The following is a 16,699-nucleotide window of genomic DNA, read 5'->3' as shown; positions in this document are numbered from 1 at the left end:
TTTCCCAAGCCTCCACCCTGGGGAGACAAGGCTAGCTCCCGACTAGAAGTGCAGTCTAGCTATCTATGCTTCTTCCCTAACCGTGTGCATAAAATCCTGTATCTCCCCACGATGCGAAACCCCATTGGCGCAGTAATAAGTTATGTAATTACGTCATAAAAACATAAACCGGACTTATAGAAAGCCACAAATATAAATAGTTAAGTACATAAAGCGGAAAAACACACACATGTCTACAGCCAGCCCGTCACAGGTAAACACTCTCCTCCTTATCCACAGTTTAAAGATTTCCGGCAGTCTTCTCGGAGAAGGCGCCGTATAGCGGGTTACGGCGGCCTGTAAAATGTAACGACGGCGATATTTCTGCTCACAGATACTTGTTTGAGAGCTGCTGTAAATACACCCACCAGCAGCAGCCGGCCCGATGTCTCTTCTGTGGCTGATTACAGACTCGCTTATGGGTTCACCAAGGGGAGAAGAGTCCTTAGCAAAATAGAGATTATCATTTGAAAAGGCGAGAAATGAATTGCTGGGGTCAGCGTCGTCGTCTGTGCTGGGGATGATAGACACTTACCTAAGATTTATCTGCATTCCTAGGCTTCATTCCCTGAGATACGCTCCCTAAATATCCCATTATTATTATTGATGACAATGGTAAATGCGATAACAATCGGATGGAATAGTGGCGGCGCTCTTAGTTTTATTACTATTGTCCCCATGATTAGGATATCATTAGAACATATATTTTGTATTCTTGATAAATTCTTATAGATGAATACAGTTTATGTTTTTTTATATACTAGGTGTTGTATGATAGCAGAGGATCCCGTGAAGCTGTGTTCTCTTTGGAATAAGCCATTTCCGTCGAGAAGAGGCGTTGGGAGTTGTACATGACCTACATTACAATATTCCTTGCCTTTGTAGTGAGTAATGATATGCAGAGTAGGATCGGATCATCTGTCTAACGCTAAGTACTTTGAAGTACCTTGTCTTACTATACACATAAGGTATATGAGTCATTTTTTTATTGTACAGTTTAGGCTGTGTTCACACTATTGCCGATGGCTCCATTTGGAACCTCCATCAGTAAAGGTGGCCATATACCTTCAATAACTGATGGCCGAACGATCTGCCGCTCACCACCCGTCTTCCCCATTTGGCATGGCTGAGCACTCCTATGTTGTCTGTGGGGAGGGGTAAGCTCTATCTCTTTCTGAACAGAGAAGGGTGGCCATGATTTTCCATCATAGCTGACCCTTATCACCACAACATTATCTCTCCCTGGTGGTTCAGGAGGGGCCAAGGACTGATGGCCATATCCACCAGGAGTGGTGGGTTCAGCTGACTATAGTCTAAAGGGTATGAGGGCCTCAAGTCCAGTCAATACAAAAGAAAAAAATGTGGCCTGATGAAACCTGATGGGGTTTATCGGATGCCGGTGGTTCAGCAATTGTTTGCATTATACGGAAACCATGAACAAAGCCTATTCTAGCCAAAATCCCCAACAGAGGGGCCCATAATCTTGGCCACTATGGTTTTTCTGCTTTTAAATCTGCAGATATTTAGGGTAGAGTGCTAAGAACACATCTTATGGATGGAAGAATCAGCTAAATGCAATGAAATCTCCACAAAAGACCACCATCTTGGAGAGGACCACCCCTTAATTTTTACCAGATTCTTCTATATGAGATTTGTGACTCCCATCTCCTCCGTATAGTCTTCTTCCTTGGCAGTACCATCCTCAGTTATCAAATTCTAATAGGCAAAACTTCTCGGGAACCTTAATCTTGGTGGGATCTACAAACCAGGTTCACAGGATTGTCCTGACAAAATTAGTCTTATTTTCTTGACACATTTGGGTTTCAGGTCAAATAGGTTATAACCAGCACTGTCCCCTTCTTCTAACTGTACCATCTGCATCCCTTATCTTGTGTCATCACAAAGAAGCTGCTATCCATGGTGGTGTAGACACTTCCCAAGCTAAGAGGCGTCTTAAGGGACCAGACACCTCAGCTGCTGCTCCACAGTCTATGTTTGACTTCTTCTGGCTATTTTATCTAAGGCTCCACAGAGACTTTCCATTGGTGACATGGAAAGTGATGATTAAATATGTGATGAGGTAGCAAGGCGTAGCTACCATGATGGCAGACCACACAGCTGGTACAGGGCCTGGGAAATAAGGAGTCCTGGGTCCCAGCATAGCATGATCTACAATCATGGTACACCACTCTCAGAGCCCCCCGATCATTGCAGCCCCTAACTCCTAGGGGGAGAGAGGGAGGGTGCTGTCAGTGGTGTGCCATCCCTGAACCATATACTCACCTGGACAGCACAGCCTTCCTGCATTCTCTTAGCCATCCCAGCACATGAGTGACGCCACTTGGACCTGTCCGAGTGTTTTGTGCTGGGGACCTGCCCAAGCAACGGCTGGGGGGAGGGGCGCACCAGATTCATGGATCCCCATACAGTATTTTGCTAAGACCCTGGTGGATACACACAACCCTAAAATAGTCACACTATACCAATCCAACCGCATGTCACTGACAAATCTCATCTTGCATGACTCTTGACCAAAGACATTGTTTAGCCTCAGCCTAACTATAACAGATAAGCAAACCCGTCATGGTAGAGTCCGTTCGCACAGCATTTGAATACAGGTGGCTGAAGAAGTTGGATGCAGCCCTGGAAAACATGAATACAGTCATAGGCTGGGTTCACACACAGTATATTTCAGTCAATATTTAGTCCTCATGTCAGGTCCTCATAGCAACCAAAACCAAAAGTGGATTGAAAGCACAGAAAGGCTCTGTTCACATAATGTTGTAATTGAGTGGATGGCCGCCATTTAATGGCAAATATTTGCTGTTATCTTAAAACAACGGCTGTTATATTGAAATAATGGCCGTTATTTACCGTTATATGACGGCCATTCACTCAATTTCACCATTATGTGGACAGAGCCTTTCTGTGTTTTTAATCCACTCCTGGTTTTGGTTGCTATGAGGACCTGACATGAGGACCACAATACTGACTGAAATATACTGTGTGTGAACCCAGCCATAGGCAGGACTCTCTAGGACGGCATCCATCTTCTGCAGCCACCGGTAATCAAATGCCGAGCGAGCGGACTCAAGCATGCTCAAGACCCACTCATCTCTACCAACCATGCTTCTGTTTATTGGCTCTGGTACTACTATGAAAATACTAAGGACAAAGCTTGCTCTCTGGATTCAACGAGGGGATCCCTTTGCAAAATCTATACTCCTAAGAGGAGAAAACTGCTAAATCCCCTCTACTCTTTCACTTCAAATCTAATGGCCTGAAATTTATCTGATCCTGTGCCGTCCTCTCCCCGTCTTTGTGCCACTCCTGGCCGTTCCTCCAAGTCTGGGAATGCCTCTCAGGGTGGTCGGGGGAACAGACATGTGGCAATGCTGCACCACACTGTTCAGGGTGTGAGGCCAATCAGAAGGCAGAAGCGACAGGCCAAAAAGGTTCAGCATTCCGTGCCTCCATAGCTCTGACCACAGTTGCCAATGGTTGGGTTTTTCCAGCCTCTTGGGTTGCCAATGGTTGGGTTTTTCGAGTGGTTGTGTATCCGGCATTTCCAGTATCCTGATGTCCAGCTTGTGTTTGACCTTGCCTTTGCCTGATGATTCGGACCTGACGTTGGCCTCCTATTACTGACTTGCCTGTCTTATCTGTCTGACGTTTTGGGTTTGACCCTTTGGTGTGTTACGAACTTTTTCCTTTCCACTTTATTCGCTGACACATGCCCATTTGGTGTTGACCTTGCCTAGTTGACCTCTTACACCCCTCCTAAGCTCTTACCCCAGGGTAAGGACTTTTGCCCCTAAAAGCTGTTTAGGGTGGATCACACAAGTAGGTAGGGACTATGGTGGGGATAAGAGCGGGGCTGCACTGATCCCTACCTAATGTGACACTAAGGGCCGTATTACACGGGATGATTATTGTGCGAAAAATCGTTATATCATTCAAATTTAAACAATAATTGCTCTGTGTAATTGCAGGCCACGATCGAAAAAACGTTGTCGATCGTTGATTTAGATCTGAACCTAAAATTATCGTTAATTGTTCGCTGTAATTCCACATTGGTTCGCTCAAGTTCCGCATTTTTTCACTAATCTGTCAGTGTAATTGCACATTGTTCACTGTTTTGCTGGGATCAGATGGAGTAAATGATCATAGTAACGATCAAAATAATGATCATAGTAACGATCGTATCTATCGACCATCGTTCTGTGTAAAAAATCTTGTTTGCGATCGTTTATCGTTAGTCGTTAATCGTTAAAAATTGCTCCGTGTAATAGGACCCTAAGGCTGGGTTCACACCACGTTTTTTTCATCCGTTTTTTATTTTTACATTGACTTCCATTATAAAAAAAAAAAAATGGATCAAAACACATCCGATTTTTTTAACGTACACAAAAACGTTATAAAACAGATGTGTTTTATATATGTTTTAATTTTTTTTTTTTTATAATGGAAGTCAATGAAAAAGCGGATGAAAACGAATGCAAACAAATGCATCTACTAAAAAAAAAATATGAAATGATGATGAAAAAAAGCGTAGTGTGAACCCAGTCCAATAATAATAATTCTTTCCATGGCCGGACCATCACAGGTTTCTCTACATCAGCCTTAAGAGTGAAAGCCTGGCGTATCTATGTGCGGCTCATCCTATTCCCTTCATGGGGGCAGAATCCAGCGTCCGTGTCCTTGTATATAATTAGTCCAATTCTCAGAGGTTTCCCTGAACTCTGCAGATCCACATGACTGGTTAGAGTCCATATCAAAGCCCATGTAATGCTCATGAAGATACAATGAATAATAATGGAGATGGCTGAGGGTCACTTTGCTGCGACCCTGACCTTGTCCTGCCCTGTGCTCTCCGCTCTATGATTTATTCAGTAGGCAATGCAGCGCCATGGTGTCCGGGCACCTCCTAGATCCATGCCAAAACATTATTTCTTATACATGGGCAAATCTAAATGATTAAAATGAGCTGCATGAAAGGTTCTCTTCTTCTTATAAACTATAATGCATCAAAGTGAGAAGACAGACGTAATGCGGAGCGTGCGTCTGCGAGGTGTAATGAGGTCACGTACGGCATAATGGTCATTGTATTCCTTCTATATTCAGGCGCCATTTACAGCATTCCTGGACCCACCGCACAATTTTCTAATGAAGTATAAAACACTTCATGTTATTTCACCTGTTTATACTTTCTATAACACGACCCTTTACCAAGACTCCTTAATGAGTCCCCGGGCAAATAAAGACCAGCAAACCGACCCCATAGACTCCAGATCTGCAATAAGAATGTACTCTCTAACTAATATATGATGAATGGTCTGAGTCCTGTGGGTGGCAATGGATTCAGCTGAGGATCGGAGTTTAAGGGATAGCCGGCTTTTTACCCTTTAACCCCTATACTAGAGTGTGGACCTCATTGCAGAGAATCCCTGGGATGCTAACCGTAGTACCTGTTTAGTAGCAAACATGATGCTAAAAAAGAAATAAAGCAATGCAGGCCGAGGTCAAAGCAGGAGTTCTATCAATATGGTGGATAGGCCAAGGTCGGAGCAGGCGGAGTTCTATCAATTTGGTGGATAGGCCAAGGTCGGAGCAGGCGGAGTTCTATCAATATGGTGGATAGGCCAAGGTCGGAGCAGGCGGAGTTCTATCAATATGGTGGATAGGCCAAGGTCGGAGCAGGCGGAGTTCTATCAATATGGTGGATAGGCCAAGGTCGGAGCAGGTGGAGTTCTATCACTATGTTGTGGATAAGCTAAGGGCAGAGTGGGCGTTCTATTACTATAGTTGATGAGCTGAGGTCAGAGCAGGTGGAGTTCCAATGTGGTTGATGGTCCTAATACGGAGCAGGCAGAGTTCTATCAAAAGGGTGGATGGGCCAAGGTCGGAGCAGGCAGAGTTCGATCAATACAGTGGATGGGCCAAGGTTGGAATAGGCGGAGTTCTGTCAATATATTGTGGATAAGCTAAGGGCAGAGTAGGCATTCTATTACTACAGTTTATGAGCTGAGGTGAGAGCAGGTGGAGTTCTAATGTGACAAATGGGCCAAGGACAGGGCAGGCAGAGTTGTAATGTGGTGGATGGTCCAAAGTCGGAGCAGGCAGAGTTCTATCTGCAAAAGATGGTCAGGAGATCAGGACAGGCAACAACTGGATGAGTAGATCAAGTATACTGAAACAGAAAATGACTTATGCAGGAATTGGAACATAGGAACCTTATTGCTAAGACAGGGAACAATGGTAGAAAGATCCTTAAAGGGGTTATCCAGTGCTACAAAAACATGGCCACTTTTCCCCCTTTCTTGACTCCAGTTCAGGTGTGGTTTGCAATTAAACTCCATTTACTTCAATGGAACTGAGTTTGAAACCCCACCCAAACTGGAGACAACAGTAGGGGGAAAGTGGCCATGTTTTTGTAGCGCTGGATAACCCCTTTAAATAGTCTAGGGAAATTGGTGGGGAAAGAACTGGTGTGCACTGGCTCTTTAAGAAGTGGTGCAAGTATGTACAAAAACAGGGGAAACTGGTCTTCTGGGGACTCTCCCGGATGGATATATATATATATTACGTTGCCTGAAGCATCGGGGGAACTGGCCTAATACAAACACCTGTAATCATTGGCATATTAACCTCACCTCCAATAATAGTATTAAATAATAACAATAAGGATTATTCCACCACTTCATGGTTTTGCGCTCTGCCGCTGAACAATCCACATAGTGTGAAGCGGATCCCATAAGGTGCAATAAATATTATGTATAGACATCTGGACGATCTGTCCGTAACCTGTAACAAGATGCAAATGACATGGAAATCAAAACAAATCTCTTATTCTACAATATCACACATGCTGTTTCTGTCACATAAATTATTTAGGGGGAGGCAGTGGTTTCCGCAGCTTAGCACAGAGCCTATTTATAGGCTGAGCCTAAAAAAAGCAGGAAAAAACACACGATTTTACATGTTAAGGGGCTGTCGAATCGCTTACAGGTTGTTAAATCCAGCTGGACAGCTACAAATCTGACACCTGTGCTTTACAGCAACCTCCATTGGCTACAATAGACAGGAGCTGACCTATTGGCATGAGTGGTAAAAGTTACTGGGAATGTTCTGTGACCTTTAAAGAGATTGTTCCACAGGGAGGGGGGGGGGCTGAGCTGTGAGCTTCATCTATTGTCTTATTTTAGCTACTGACGTCACCAATTGCTGTAATGCTGTGCAGATCACGTTGCAGCAGACTCCTCCTTATTATCACGGGCAGAGCAGGAAGTCTCTGTTAAGTTTTAGGCTTAGTGGTGAGAATGAAAACTGCAAGATTACAGGATTCCTTTAGGGTACAAACTCACTGGGCGGATCCCGTGGATCCCTGCCCTGTGCACATATGGGCAGACAAACTCGCAGCAGGAAGCACATCCCGCTGCAAGTTTGTCTGCAGCCCGCCCCGTTAACCCCCTGGCCACCGAAGCCTATACATCACCTATGCATCACCTAGGCGGGGCAGCGCACTGATTGGCCGAGCAGGACTTGCCGGGAATCTTCGAAGCAAGCCAGAGCGGGACCAGGTGACGTATAGGCTCTGGCGGCCGGGGGGTGTTAACGGGGCGGGCTGCGGACAAACTCACAGCGGGATGTACATCCTGGTGCGAGTTTGTCTGCCCATATGTGCACAGGGCAGGGATCCACAGCAGGTCTTGCTGCGGATCCACCCAGTGAGTTTGTACCCTTAAAATATAAGTGGAAAATTGGAGAAAACATCACATAAAAAATTCTTAAAACAGAACTCCGCCATAATATAAAAATCCAGATCTGGGAAGGCTAGTGGCAACATAATAAAGAAGCTATAGTTACCTGCCTCGGTACCCCCTGCAGCGCAGCATCACTGCTCACGGCACCCCAATTGTTCTTCTGTACTTCCCGGTCCTGAGATGTCACCCACTCAGCCAGTCAGTGACTGAAGAAATGTCCCGACTCAGTCACTGATTGGCTGAGCAGGTATTTCAGGGTGTGACATCACAGGAGCGGGAAGTACAGGAGAACAATGGGGGAAGGCATGAGCGGTGACGCTGCGCTGTGGGGGCACGGGGACGAGAAAGTATAGGGGGAGATTTATCAGCCATGGTGTAAAGTGAAACTAGCTCAGTCGCCCCTAGCAACCAATCAGATTCCACCTTTCATTTTCCAGAGTCTGTGAGGCATGAAAACTGGAATCTGATTGGTTGCTAGGGGCGACTGAGCCAGTTTGACTTTACACCATGTGTGATAAATCTCCCCCATAGTGTTTATTTAGTTTCCTCTCTGAACTGTGACCCTGTGGTTGCCAGGCAACAGTGCAGACACTTTCCCACAATCCCCCTTGCATGAAAACCGGTCAGTAGTAATGGGGGGAGATCATGTGACTGCAACTGAACTGAGCATGAGTGACCCACCCTAATGGATGCCTGGCGGGCCGTAACCATAGCAACAGGTTATAAAACAAAGCAGATACATGGGAGGATTAGTGAGTCTGTATCTCTCAAACCATACATTCTCAGAAATAGTCATGTAACCTTGAAATATTTTTTTTTTTCATTTAACATTTTGCATCACTATAGGGCTAGTTTTCTTCGTGAAACCCTTTAAGGTTAAAAACGCCCTTTAAGGATGTGTGTTCCAGCATGCACCAGAATGGATCATATCATTGAAATTAGATTTCTTACCAGCAGAAACAGATACATAATATTTCCCTTTTAGGCTGGGTTCACACTGCATTTTTGCAATCAGTTTTTTTACCCGTTTTTTTTATTTTTTTTAGAAACGGATGAAAAACGGATTGCAAAAACGGAAGAATTTGTGTGCATCCGTTTTGATCCGTTTTTCCATTGACTTCCATTATAAAAAAACGGATCAAAACGGATCCGTTTTTTTGACGGACACAAAAACGTTGCTGACACTATTTTCTTTGTCCGTTAAAAAAAACGGATCCGTTAAACGTATGCTAAAAACGCAGTGTGAACCCAGCCTTATCCATTTATATTTTCCAATCACTGACCCCCGGCCACATGGACCACAGCAGCCTGCAGCCGACCTCTATCGGAGAGTGTGGTGAGCATGCTCTGTGACCTAAGCAGAGGTCAATGTGCTTTTCTCTGGACAAAGTAGGGACTGTATTTCCTAAAAAGGAAACTGCTTTTCCTATAACAGAATACAATCTGTTAATCCTAAATTACTTAAAGGGATATTCCCATCTCAGCTAGTATAGTTATACTGGTAGAACGCGTCAAGTTAAATGTTTTTGTAAGTAAATTAATTAGTCTTCTCCCGATATGCTGCTCTTTTCCTCCCATTTTTGACACCTGTTGTCTAGGTGACCGACCACCACTCTGCTCTAAAAGCAGTGGTCTAGCTGGTTATATATAGCTGCACTACATACAGTATAAATACTCTAGATCTCACTACATCCACATTATAGCTATATATGCACCAGCCAGTGCACTGCTTTTAGAGCAGAGTGGTGGTTGGTCATCTAGAAAATAAATTGTCAACAATGTGAGGGAAAGAGCAGCCTAACGGGAGAAGACAAGTTTGTTTAATTTAATATTAAAAATATTTAAAGGGGAACTCCAGTGTTTTTTTTTTTTTTCAAAACCAACTGGTGCCAGAAAGTTCCACAGATTTGTAAATTACTGCTAATTAAAAATCTCCAGTCTTCCAGTACTTATCAGCTGCTGTATATCCTGCATGTATATCCTTCCATGCTTGTTATTATCTATTCAGTCTCCTTCCCCCAGTTCTAAGCTGCTACTTTCTGATGAAGACACAAAAATCTGTGTGTGAGCTTTTTTCTCTGTCTCCCCCTCCTCCCCCCTCCCTTCTGAGACGGCTGATGTAAACAAGTCCCTGGCAGGCTGTATCTGCAACATAGTACTTCACTGTAACATGTCAATTCTTTTAGAGGATTGCAGATTGCGCTTTAGAAATCACATTGAGTCAATGGGACAGGCGGAACTTTAAGTGGAACCCGACAAACGGACTCCGCTTGAAATTCTTCACTTAAAGGGGTTATCCAGCAAAAATCTTTGTGTTTCATATCAACTGGTTTCAGAAAGCTAAATAAAAAAGTCATCAAGTACTTATCAGCTGCTGTATGTGCTGCAGGAAGTGGTGTAATCTTTCCAGTCTGACACAGGGCTCTCTGCTGCCACCTCTGTCCATGTCAGGAACTGTCCAGAGCAGGAGAGGTTTTCTATGGGGATTTGTTCCTGACATGGACAGAGGTGGCAGCAGAGAGCACTGTGTCAGACTGGAAAGAATACACCACTTCATGTAGGACATACAGCAGCTGATAAGTACTGGAAGACTGGAGATTTTGAAATAGAAGTATATTACAAATCTGTATACCTTTCTGGCACCAGTTGACTTGAAACAAAAGAAAACTATTTCTGGAGTACCCCTTTAACTTGAGGAGTTTATACTATAATATTATATTAGCTGAGATGGGAATACCCCTTTAAATCGTGTCTTCATTAAAAAAAAAAAAAACGCTCAGGTGTGAACGCTGTAAGGTTGGGTTCACACTACGCTTTTGCAATCCTTTATTTTTTACAAAAAAAGGATGAAAAAACGGATGCAACTGTGTGCATCCCTTTTTCCATTGACTTTCATTATAGAAAAAAAAAAACTGATCAAAACGGATCCGTTTTTTTTTTACGAGCACAAAAACGTGGGTGACCACGTTTTTGTGTCCGTCAAAAAAAAAATTGATTCGTTTTTTTTTATAATGGAAGTCAATGGAAAAATGGATGCACACAGTTGCATCCGGTTTTTCCATCTGTTTTTCATCTGATTACAAAAACGTAGTGTGAACCCAGCCTTAACTGTGCAGATCTTTTAACTAGTCAAAAGTAGGGACTATCTTTCCAAAAAAGGGACTGATAAGGCTGGGTTCACACTGCGTTTTCAGCATCCGTTTAACGGATCCGTTTTTTTTTAACGGTCGAAAAAGTAATGCAGTACTTTATTGTACGTCAAAAAAAAAAAAACGCATCCGTTTTGATCTGTTTTTTTTTTTTATAATGGAAGTCAATGGAAAAACGGATCAAAAACGGATGCACACAAATGCATTAGTTTTTTACAATCCGTTTTTTGCAAAAAAACGGATCTGTTAACCCCTAGACGACCCCGGACGTATAGTTACGCCATGGAAGTCTGTCCCCAGACGACCCATGACGTAACTCTACGTCCTGGGTGTTTCTCCCGCTATGAAGTGCGCTCCGGCATAGCAATCATCAGTGTAGAAATCAAACTAATGTATGTACAAGTCCCCCAAAGAGACTTCAAATGTGTAAAAAAAAAAAAAAGTTCAAAACACCAATACACTACCCCAAAGCCCCTCCCCCAATAAAAGTTGAAATCACCCCCCTTTCCTATTATATAAATAAAATATATAAAAATAAATAAATAGATAAACATATAATATACCGTAGCGTGCGTGATTGTCTGATCTATTAAAATATAACAAGCGTCATTGTGATCGGTGAACGGCGTACACGAAAAGAGGGGAAAAAGTGTGCGGATTACCGATTTTATGTTACATTATATATTAAAAAAAATCTATAAAAAGTGATCAAAACGTCCGATCTTCACAAATATGGTATTAATAAAAACAAGAGATCATGGCGGAAAAAATGACACCCCAAACAGCCTCATAGGTGAAAAAATAAAACCGTTATAAGCGTCACAATTGGCCCATTTTATTAATATTTAATTGCCAAAAAAAAGGATTTCATAAAAAATATATATATATAACATTAGAGAATTTGTGTAACCTGCATATGGTTGTGTTCGGACTGACCTATAGAATAATTGTATCATGTCGCTGTTACCATATAGTGCATTACGTAGACACAGGAACCCCCCAAACGTTACCATATTGCATTCTTTCTTACGATTTCACCTATTTATATCTTCATAAATAATATATTTGGGATTCCATCATACATGTTATGGGAGAATGAAAGACGCCATTACAAAGTACAACTATTCCTGTAACAAACAAGCACTTACATGGCCCTGTAGATAGAAAACTGAGAGTGCTGGAGCTCTTAGAAGGGGAGGAGGGAAAAACGAAAGCGCAAAGATCAAAATTTGCGCGGTCCACTGGGTCATTTTGGGCCTGGTCCTCAAAGGGTTAAACGGATGCTGAAAACGCAGTGTGAACCTAGCCTAACAGATCCTATCATCTAACTAAAGAAAAACGCTCATGAACGTGTGAACAGCGGCCTAATATTAGGACCCAGTCCTGTAAGGCTGCATTCACACGTTCCGGGAAGTTGTCCGTGCTCACGGATCCGTGCGCACGGACAATTTTACAGCCCATTGCTTTCTATGGGGCTATTCAGATGTTCCGTGATCCGTTCCGTTAAAAAAATAGGACATGTCATTACTCGGAACGGATGCACGGAAAGGATTCCCCATAGAAATCAATGAGATCCGCGTTTTTCACGGATGTGATGTAATCAATGTCATTTAAAATGCTGTAAGACAGATCCGTGGAAAAAACGGACAAATGGACTGTTTTGCACGGATCACGGAGGTAGCTGCCGGACCACAATCACGGACCGGGAAAAACACTGAACGTGTGAATGCAGCCTAAGAAGTTGCCGTCGTCCCCGGCTCGTTCCCCTTTAAGCCGTCGGCACCTTCCTCCTCTCTTCTCTCTCTCTCTCACATTCTCCACCTCTGAACCTCAGTGATTGACAAGAGGAAAGAGGGGGGAGGGGCGTGACCCGCCTATCCACCAATCCGTAGGCGAGGTGGGCGTGGTCGCGCTCCGCGCCTCAGCCAATGAGCGTTCAGGAGGGGCGGGAGCCGAGTCTCCATTCTGTGCTGTGTGTCAGCTCTAGAGGAGAGAGGGATAGACGCGGGAGGGAGGGAGAAGCTGAGTCTGAACACCGAACAAAGCAGGACACCGAGCTGCGTGCAACTTCCCCGCTCCGGTCCAGACCCCACCCTCCGGGAGAGCCTCCGGGGGCCCCGCCGCTGCTGCGCCGCCCGCCTCCTTCTTCCTCTCCTCCGCCGCCGCCGCCTGGGATCCGTATTCTTCCTGGTCTGCTGGACTTGTCCGGATCTGGACGGATTCGTGCGCCCTGGGATTTAAAGGAGGGAGCCACAACAAAGGCAGGAGAGAGGGGAAGAACAATAAGAGTTCCCTGCTGCCGCCTGGAGATGGATGAGCAGCCCAGGCTGATGCACAGCCACCCCGGGGTGGGGATGCCCGGACACCCCAGCCTGTCCCAGCACATGCAGGACGGCACCGGGGCCAGCGAGGGGGAGGGGGGCAGGAAGCAGGACATCGGGGATATATTACAGCAAATCATGACCATCACTGACCAGAGTCTGGACGAAGCACAGGCCAGGTGAGTGACACCTGCACGGGCGGCTGATTAGTCGGTTTTTCTTAATTTTTGCAAAAACTACAACTCCCATCATGCCCTGACAGCCGAAGGCTGTCAGGGCATGATGGGAGTTGTAGTTTTTGCAACTGATTGCCAGTGCACCCTAAAAAGTGAGACCGTTGCATCCCACACTTTACAGCTGTTGCAAAAATTACACTTAAAACCTTTCAGAATTGCATCCAATATTTCATAATTTATTTACATTACATTTATTTTTAATTTTTTTTGCAAAACTAGCACAGGCCAGGTGAGTGAGCGGGCATGACACCTGCACATGCACACTCTCAGGGGGATTGTTTTTTTTTTTTTTTTTTTTTTTAAATTCTTGCAAAAACTACAACTCCCATCATGCCCTGACAGCCAAAGGCAGGGCAGGGCATGATAGGAGTTGTAGTTTTTTTTGCAACTGATTGCCAGTGCACCCTGAAAAGTGAGAAACATTTGCATCCTACAGTTTGCAAAAATTACTTACAATCTTTAAGGTTTTTTTTTTTTTAATTGCATCCAACCTTTCATAATTTCTTAAAAAAAAATTTTTTTTTTTTTTTTTTGCAAAACTACAACGCTCATAGTGATAAGGGAAATTTAGAATATTTTTTTTTTAAATTGCATCTAACACACACACATTAAATACATCTAGTTCTAGTTTTGCAACAGCCAAATATGTATGTATGTATATATTTAAAAAAATATATATTATATATTATATATATATATAATATATAGATTTTTTTTTAAATATATATATATATATATATATATATATATATATATTTATATATTAAAAATGTGTATATGTATGTATATATATATATATATATATATTTGGCTGTTGCAAAACTAGAACTCTCATCATTATGATGGGGAAAATAAAAGAAAAAAAAAATCATTACCCATTGGCCTGCGGTTATCACTGCTATTGCCAAACTCCGACTCAAGGGGCATGATGGGAGTTGTAGTTTTATGCAACAGATTGTCAGAGCACCCTAACAGGTCTGAGACGTTTGCGTTCAAACATCCGGATCTGCACTTTACAGCTGTTGCACAAAAAAAAAAATCCTAATCCTGACCTTTTGGGGGGGGGGGGGGGGAGTTTTTAAAACAATTGCATCTAGCATTAAATAAGTATATATATATATATATTACACAAAACTACAACTCTCACTCTGACCAGAAAAATCTAGAAAAAGAAGAAACAATCCAAAATAAACTTAGAGACTTGTAGATATCAGAGCTGTTTGAATTTAGGGGCTTGATGGGAGTTGTAGTTTGCCAACAAGAGTTGCGAGCAATCTGCACTCTAAAAAGTTTGAGATGTATACGAGAATTTTATCCTGACCTCTGAGAAACTACAACTCTCATTGTGGAAATAAAAAAAAAAAGTGTCTAAGACTCACCTACTTTTTATAGCTGTTGCCAAACTACAACTCCCATGGTTGTAAGAGAATTCTTAAAAAAAATACGCAACAATTTGCACAAACATCTGGAGCTGCAGCTGTCGGGTCATGATGGGAGATGTAGTAGTGATGGGAAAGTTGGAGATCCAGTACTTTTAGAGGAGTTTTGCAAAGTCTGAGACCTTTTAGATCAGACGTGTCAAACTCAGGCCCCCAGCTGTTTTAAAACTACAATTCCCATCATGCCTGGACAGCCAAAGCTAAAGCTTTGGCTGTCCAGGCATGATGGGAATTGTAGTTTTGCAACAGCTGGAGTTTGACATCCCTGTTTTAGATATTTGCATCCTAACATCTGGGACCTGCAGTTTTTACAGAGATTTCAAAAACTACAGCTCCCATCATGATAGGAGAAATTTAGAGAATTTACATATGACCTAAACATCCGGAATGTAGAAGAACTACAACTCCCAATTATATTGGGAGAAGTTTTAAAAAAAAAATAGCGTCCTACACAAACAGCCATCATGATGGGAGTTGTAGTTCTGCTACAGCTGAAGAGTCACTAGTTTGGGGCACACTGGTCCTGTCCCGAATGGCCTTGACCATAAAAAGTATGAGATGCCTTGACATTTTGTAACTACAACTCCCAACATGCTGGGAAAAATATTGAAATCTGTAGCAACATCTGGATCTGCAGTTTATAGAAGAACCTGTCCCATCATGCTGTGGCTGTCCGGGCATGATGGGAGTTGTGGTTTTTCAACAGCTGGAGCGCCACAGGTTTGGGGAACACTGGATAACAGGAGTTCTGTCTCAAGCCAGAAGTTTTGAGCTGCACTTTACAGCTGTTGCAAAACGGCAACTGCGGCCATGATGGGAGTTGTAGTTTTGCAGTAGCTGAGGAGTCGTTGGTTGGGATGCAGTAGTGTCCTAAAAAGTCTGAAAGTTGTATCTGACACAAACCTGCAGCTAAACTACAACTCCCATCATCCCTCTACAGCCAATAATTACATCAAACATGAACTTGGGTGCTAAACTACAACTCCCATCATCCCTCTACAGCCAATAATTACATCAAACATGAACTTGGGTGCTAAACTACAACTCCCATCATCCCTCTACAGCCAATAATTACATCAAACATGAACTTGGGTGCTAAACTACAACTCCCATCATCCCTCTACAGCCAATAATTACATCAAACATGAACTTGGGTGCTAAACTACAACTCCCATCATCCCTCTACAGCCAATAATTACATCAAACATGAACTTAGGTTTCTTTTTCCCAGACATTGGGGGGGGGGGGGGAGTCCTCATCTGTAACTTTTTCCCACTTTCCCACCTCTCACTCTATTAGGTCACCGCTGCAGGATTTATATTCCATTTTCCCTTCTTTTTGTCGGTTCACGCCTCTATACACTTAGTACAGTCCGGACTCACAGAGCTGACAATCTACCCCTCCACTGGACCGTACCACCTCCAGGCACATAGTTTCGTAATGACCTAGACCTAAATAGTTCCATATGTCAGTGACTTTGTACATTGTAGTTACCTGCTAGGATCTAGAACAGGGATGGGGGAACCTTTCTTCAGCTGTTGCAAAACTACAACTCCCATCATGCCTGGACAGCCAAAGCTTTAGCTTTGGCTGTCCAGGCATGATGGGAGTTGTAGTTATGCAACAGCTGCAGAACCAAGGTTCCCTACCCCCAATCTAGGGGAGAGATGGATTTAGTAGGAATTTACCCCAAATAAAGTCTATGCGACCCACGAATGTACACAATACGGGGCGCCATAAAGTTTTAGTACA

At 43.3% G+C, this 16,699-nt stretch overlaps 1 protein-coding gene across 9 annotated transcripts in view; it reads left to right on the top strand.

The window, feature by feature from the left end:
• Positions 1 to 8,433: 8,433 nt before the first annotated feature.
• PBX1 (PBX homeobox 1) overlaps positions 8,434 to 16,699 on the top strand; it is a 125,350-nt gene continuing 117,084 nt past the window's right edge. For 8 of the 9 annotated variants that reach the window (XM_069967577.1, XM_069967575.1, XM_069967578.1 and 5 more), the window contains exon 1: positions 12,913 to 13,451. In XM_069967577.1, the coding sequence (XP_069823678.1) occupies positions 13,261 to 13,451 (191 nt within the window). In that variant the 5' untranslated portion in view covers positions 12,913 to 13,260. Of the gene's footprint in view, positions 8,522 to 12,912; positions 13,452 to 16,699 lie in introns of those variants that run through there. The other variant, XM_069967581.1, reaches the window with a different exon arrangement.

This window comes from Dendropsophus ebraccatus, chromosome 4, assembly GCF_027789765.1.
Source record: "Dendropsophus ebraccatus isolate aDenEbr1 chromosome 4, aDenEbr1.pat, whole genome shotgun sequence".
NCBI lineage: Eukaryota > Metazoa > Chordata > Amphibia > Anura > Hylidae > Dendropsophus > Dendropsophus ebraccatus.
This window is presented reverse-complemented; position numbering and strand designations above follow the sequence as displayed.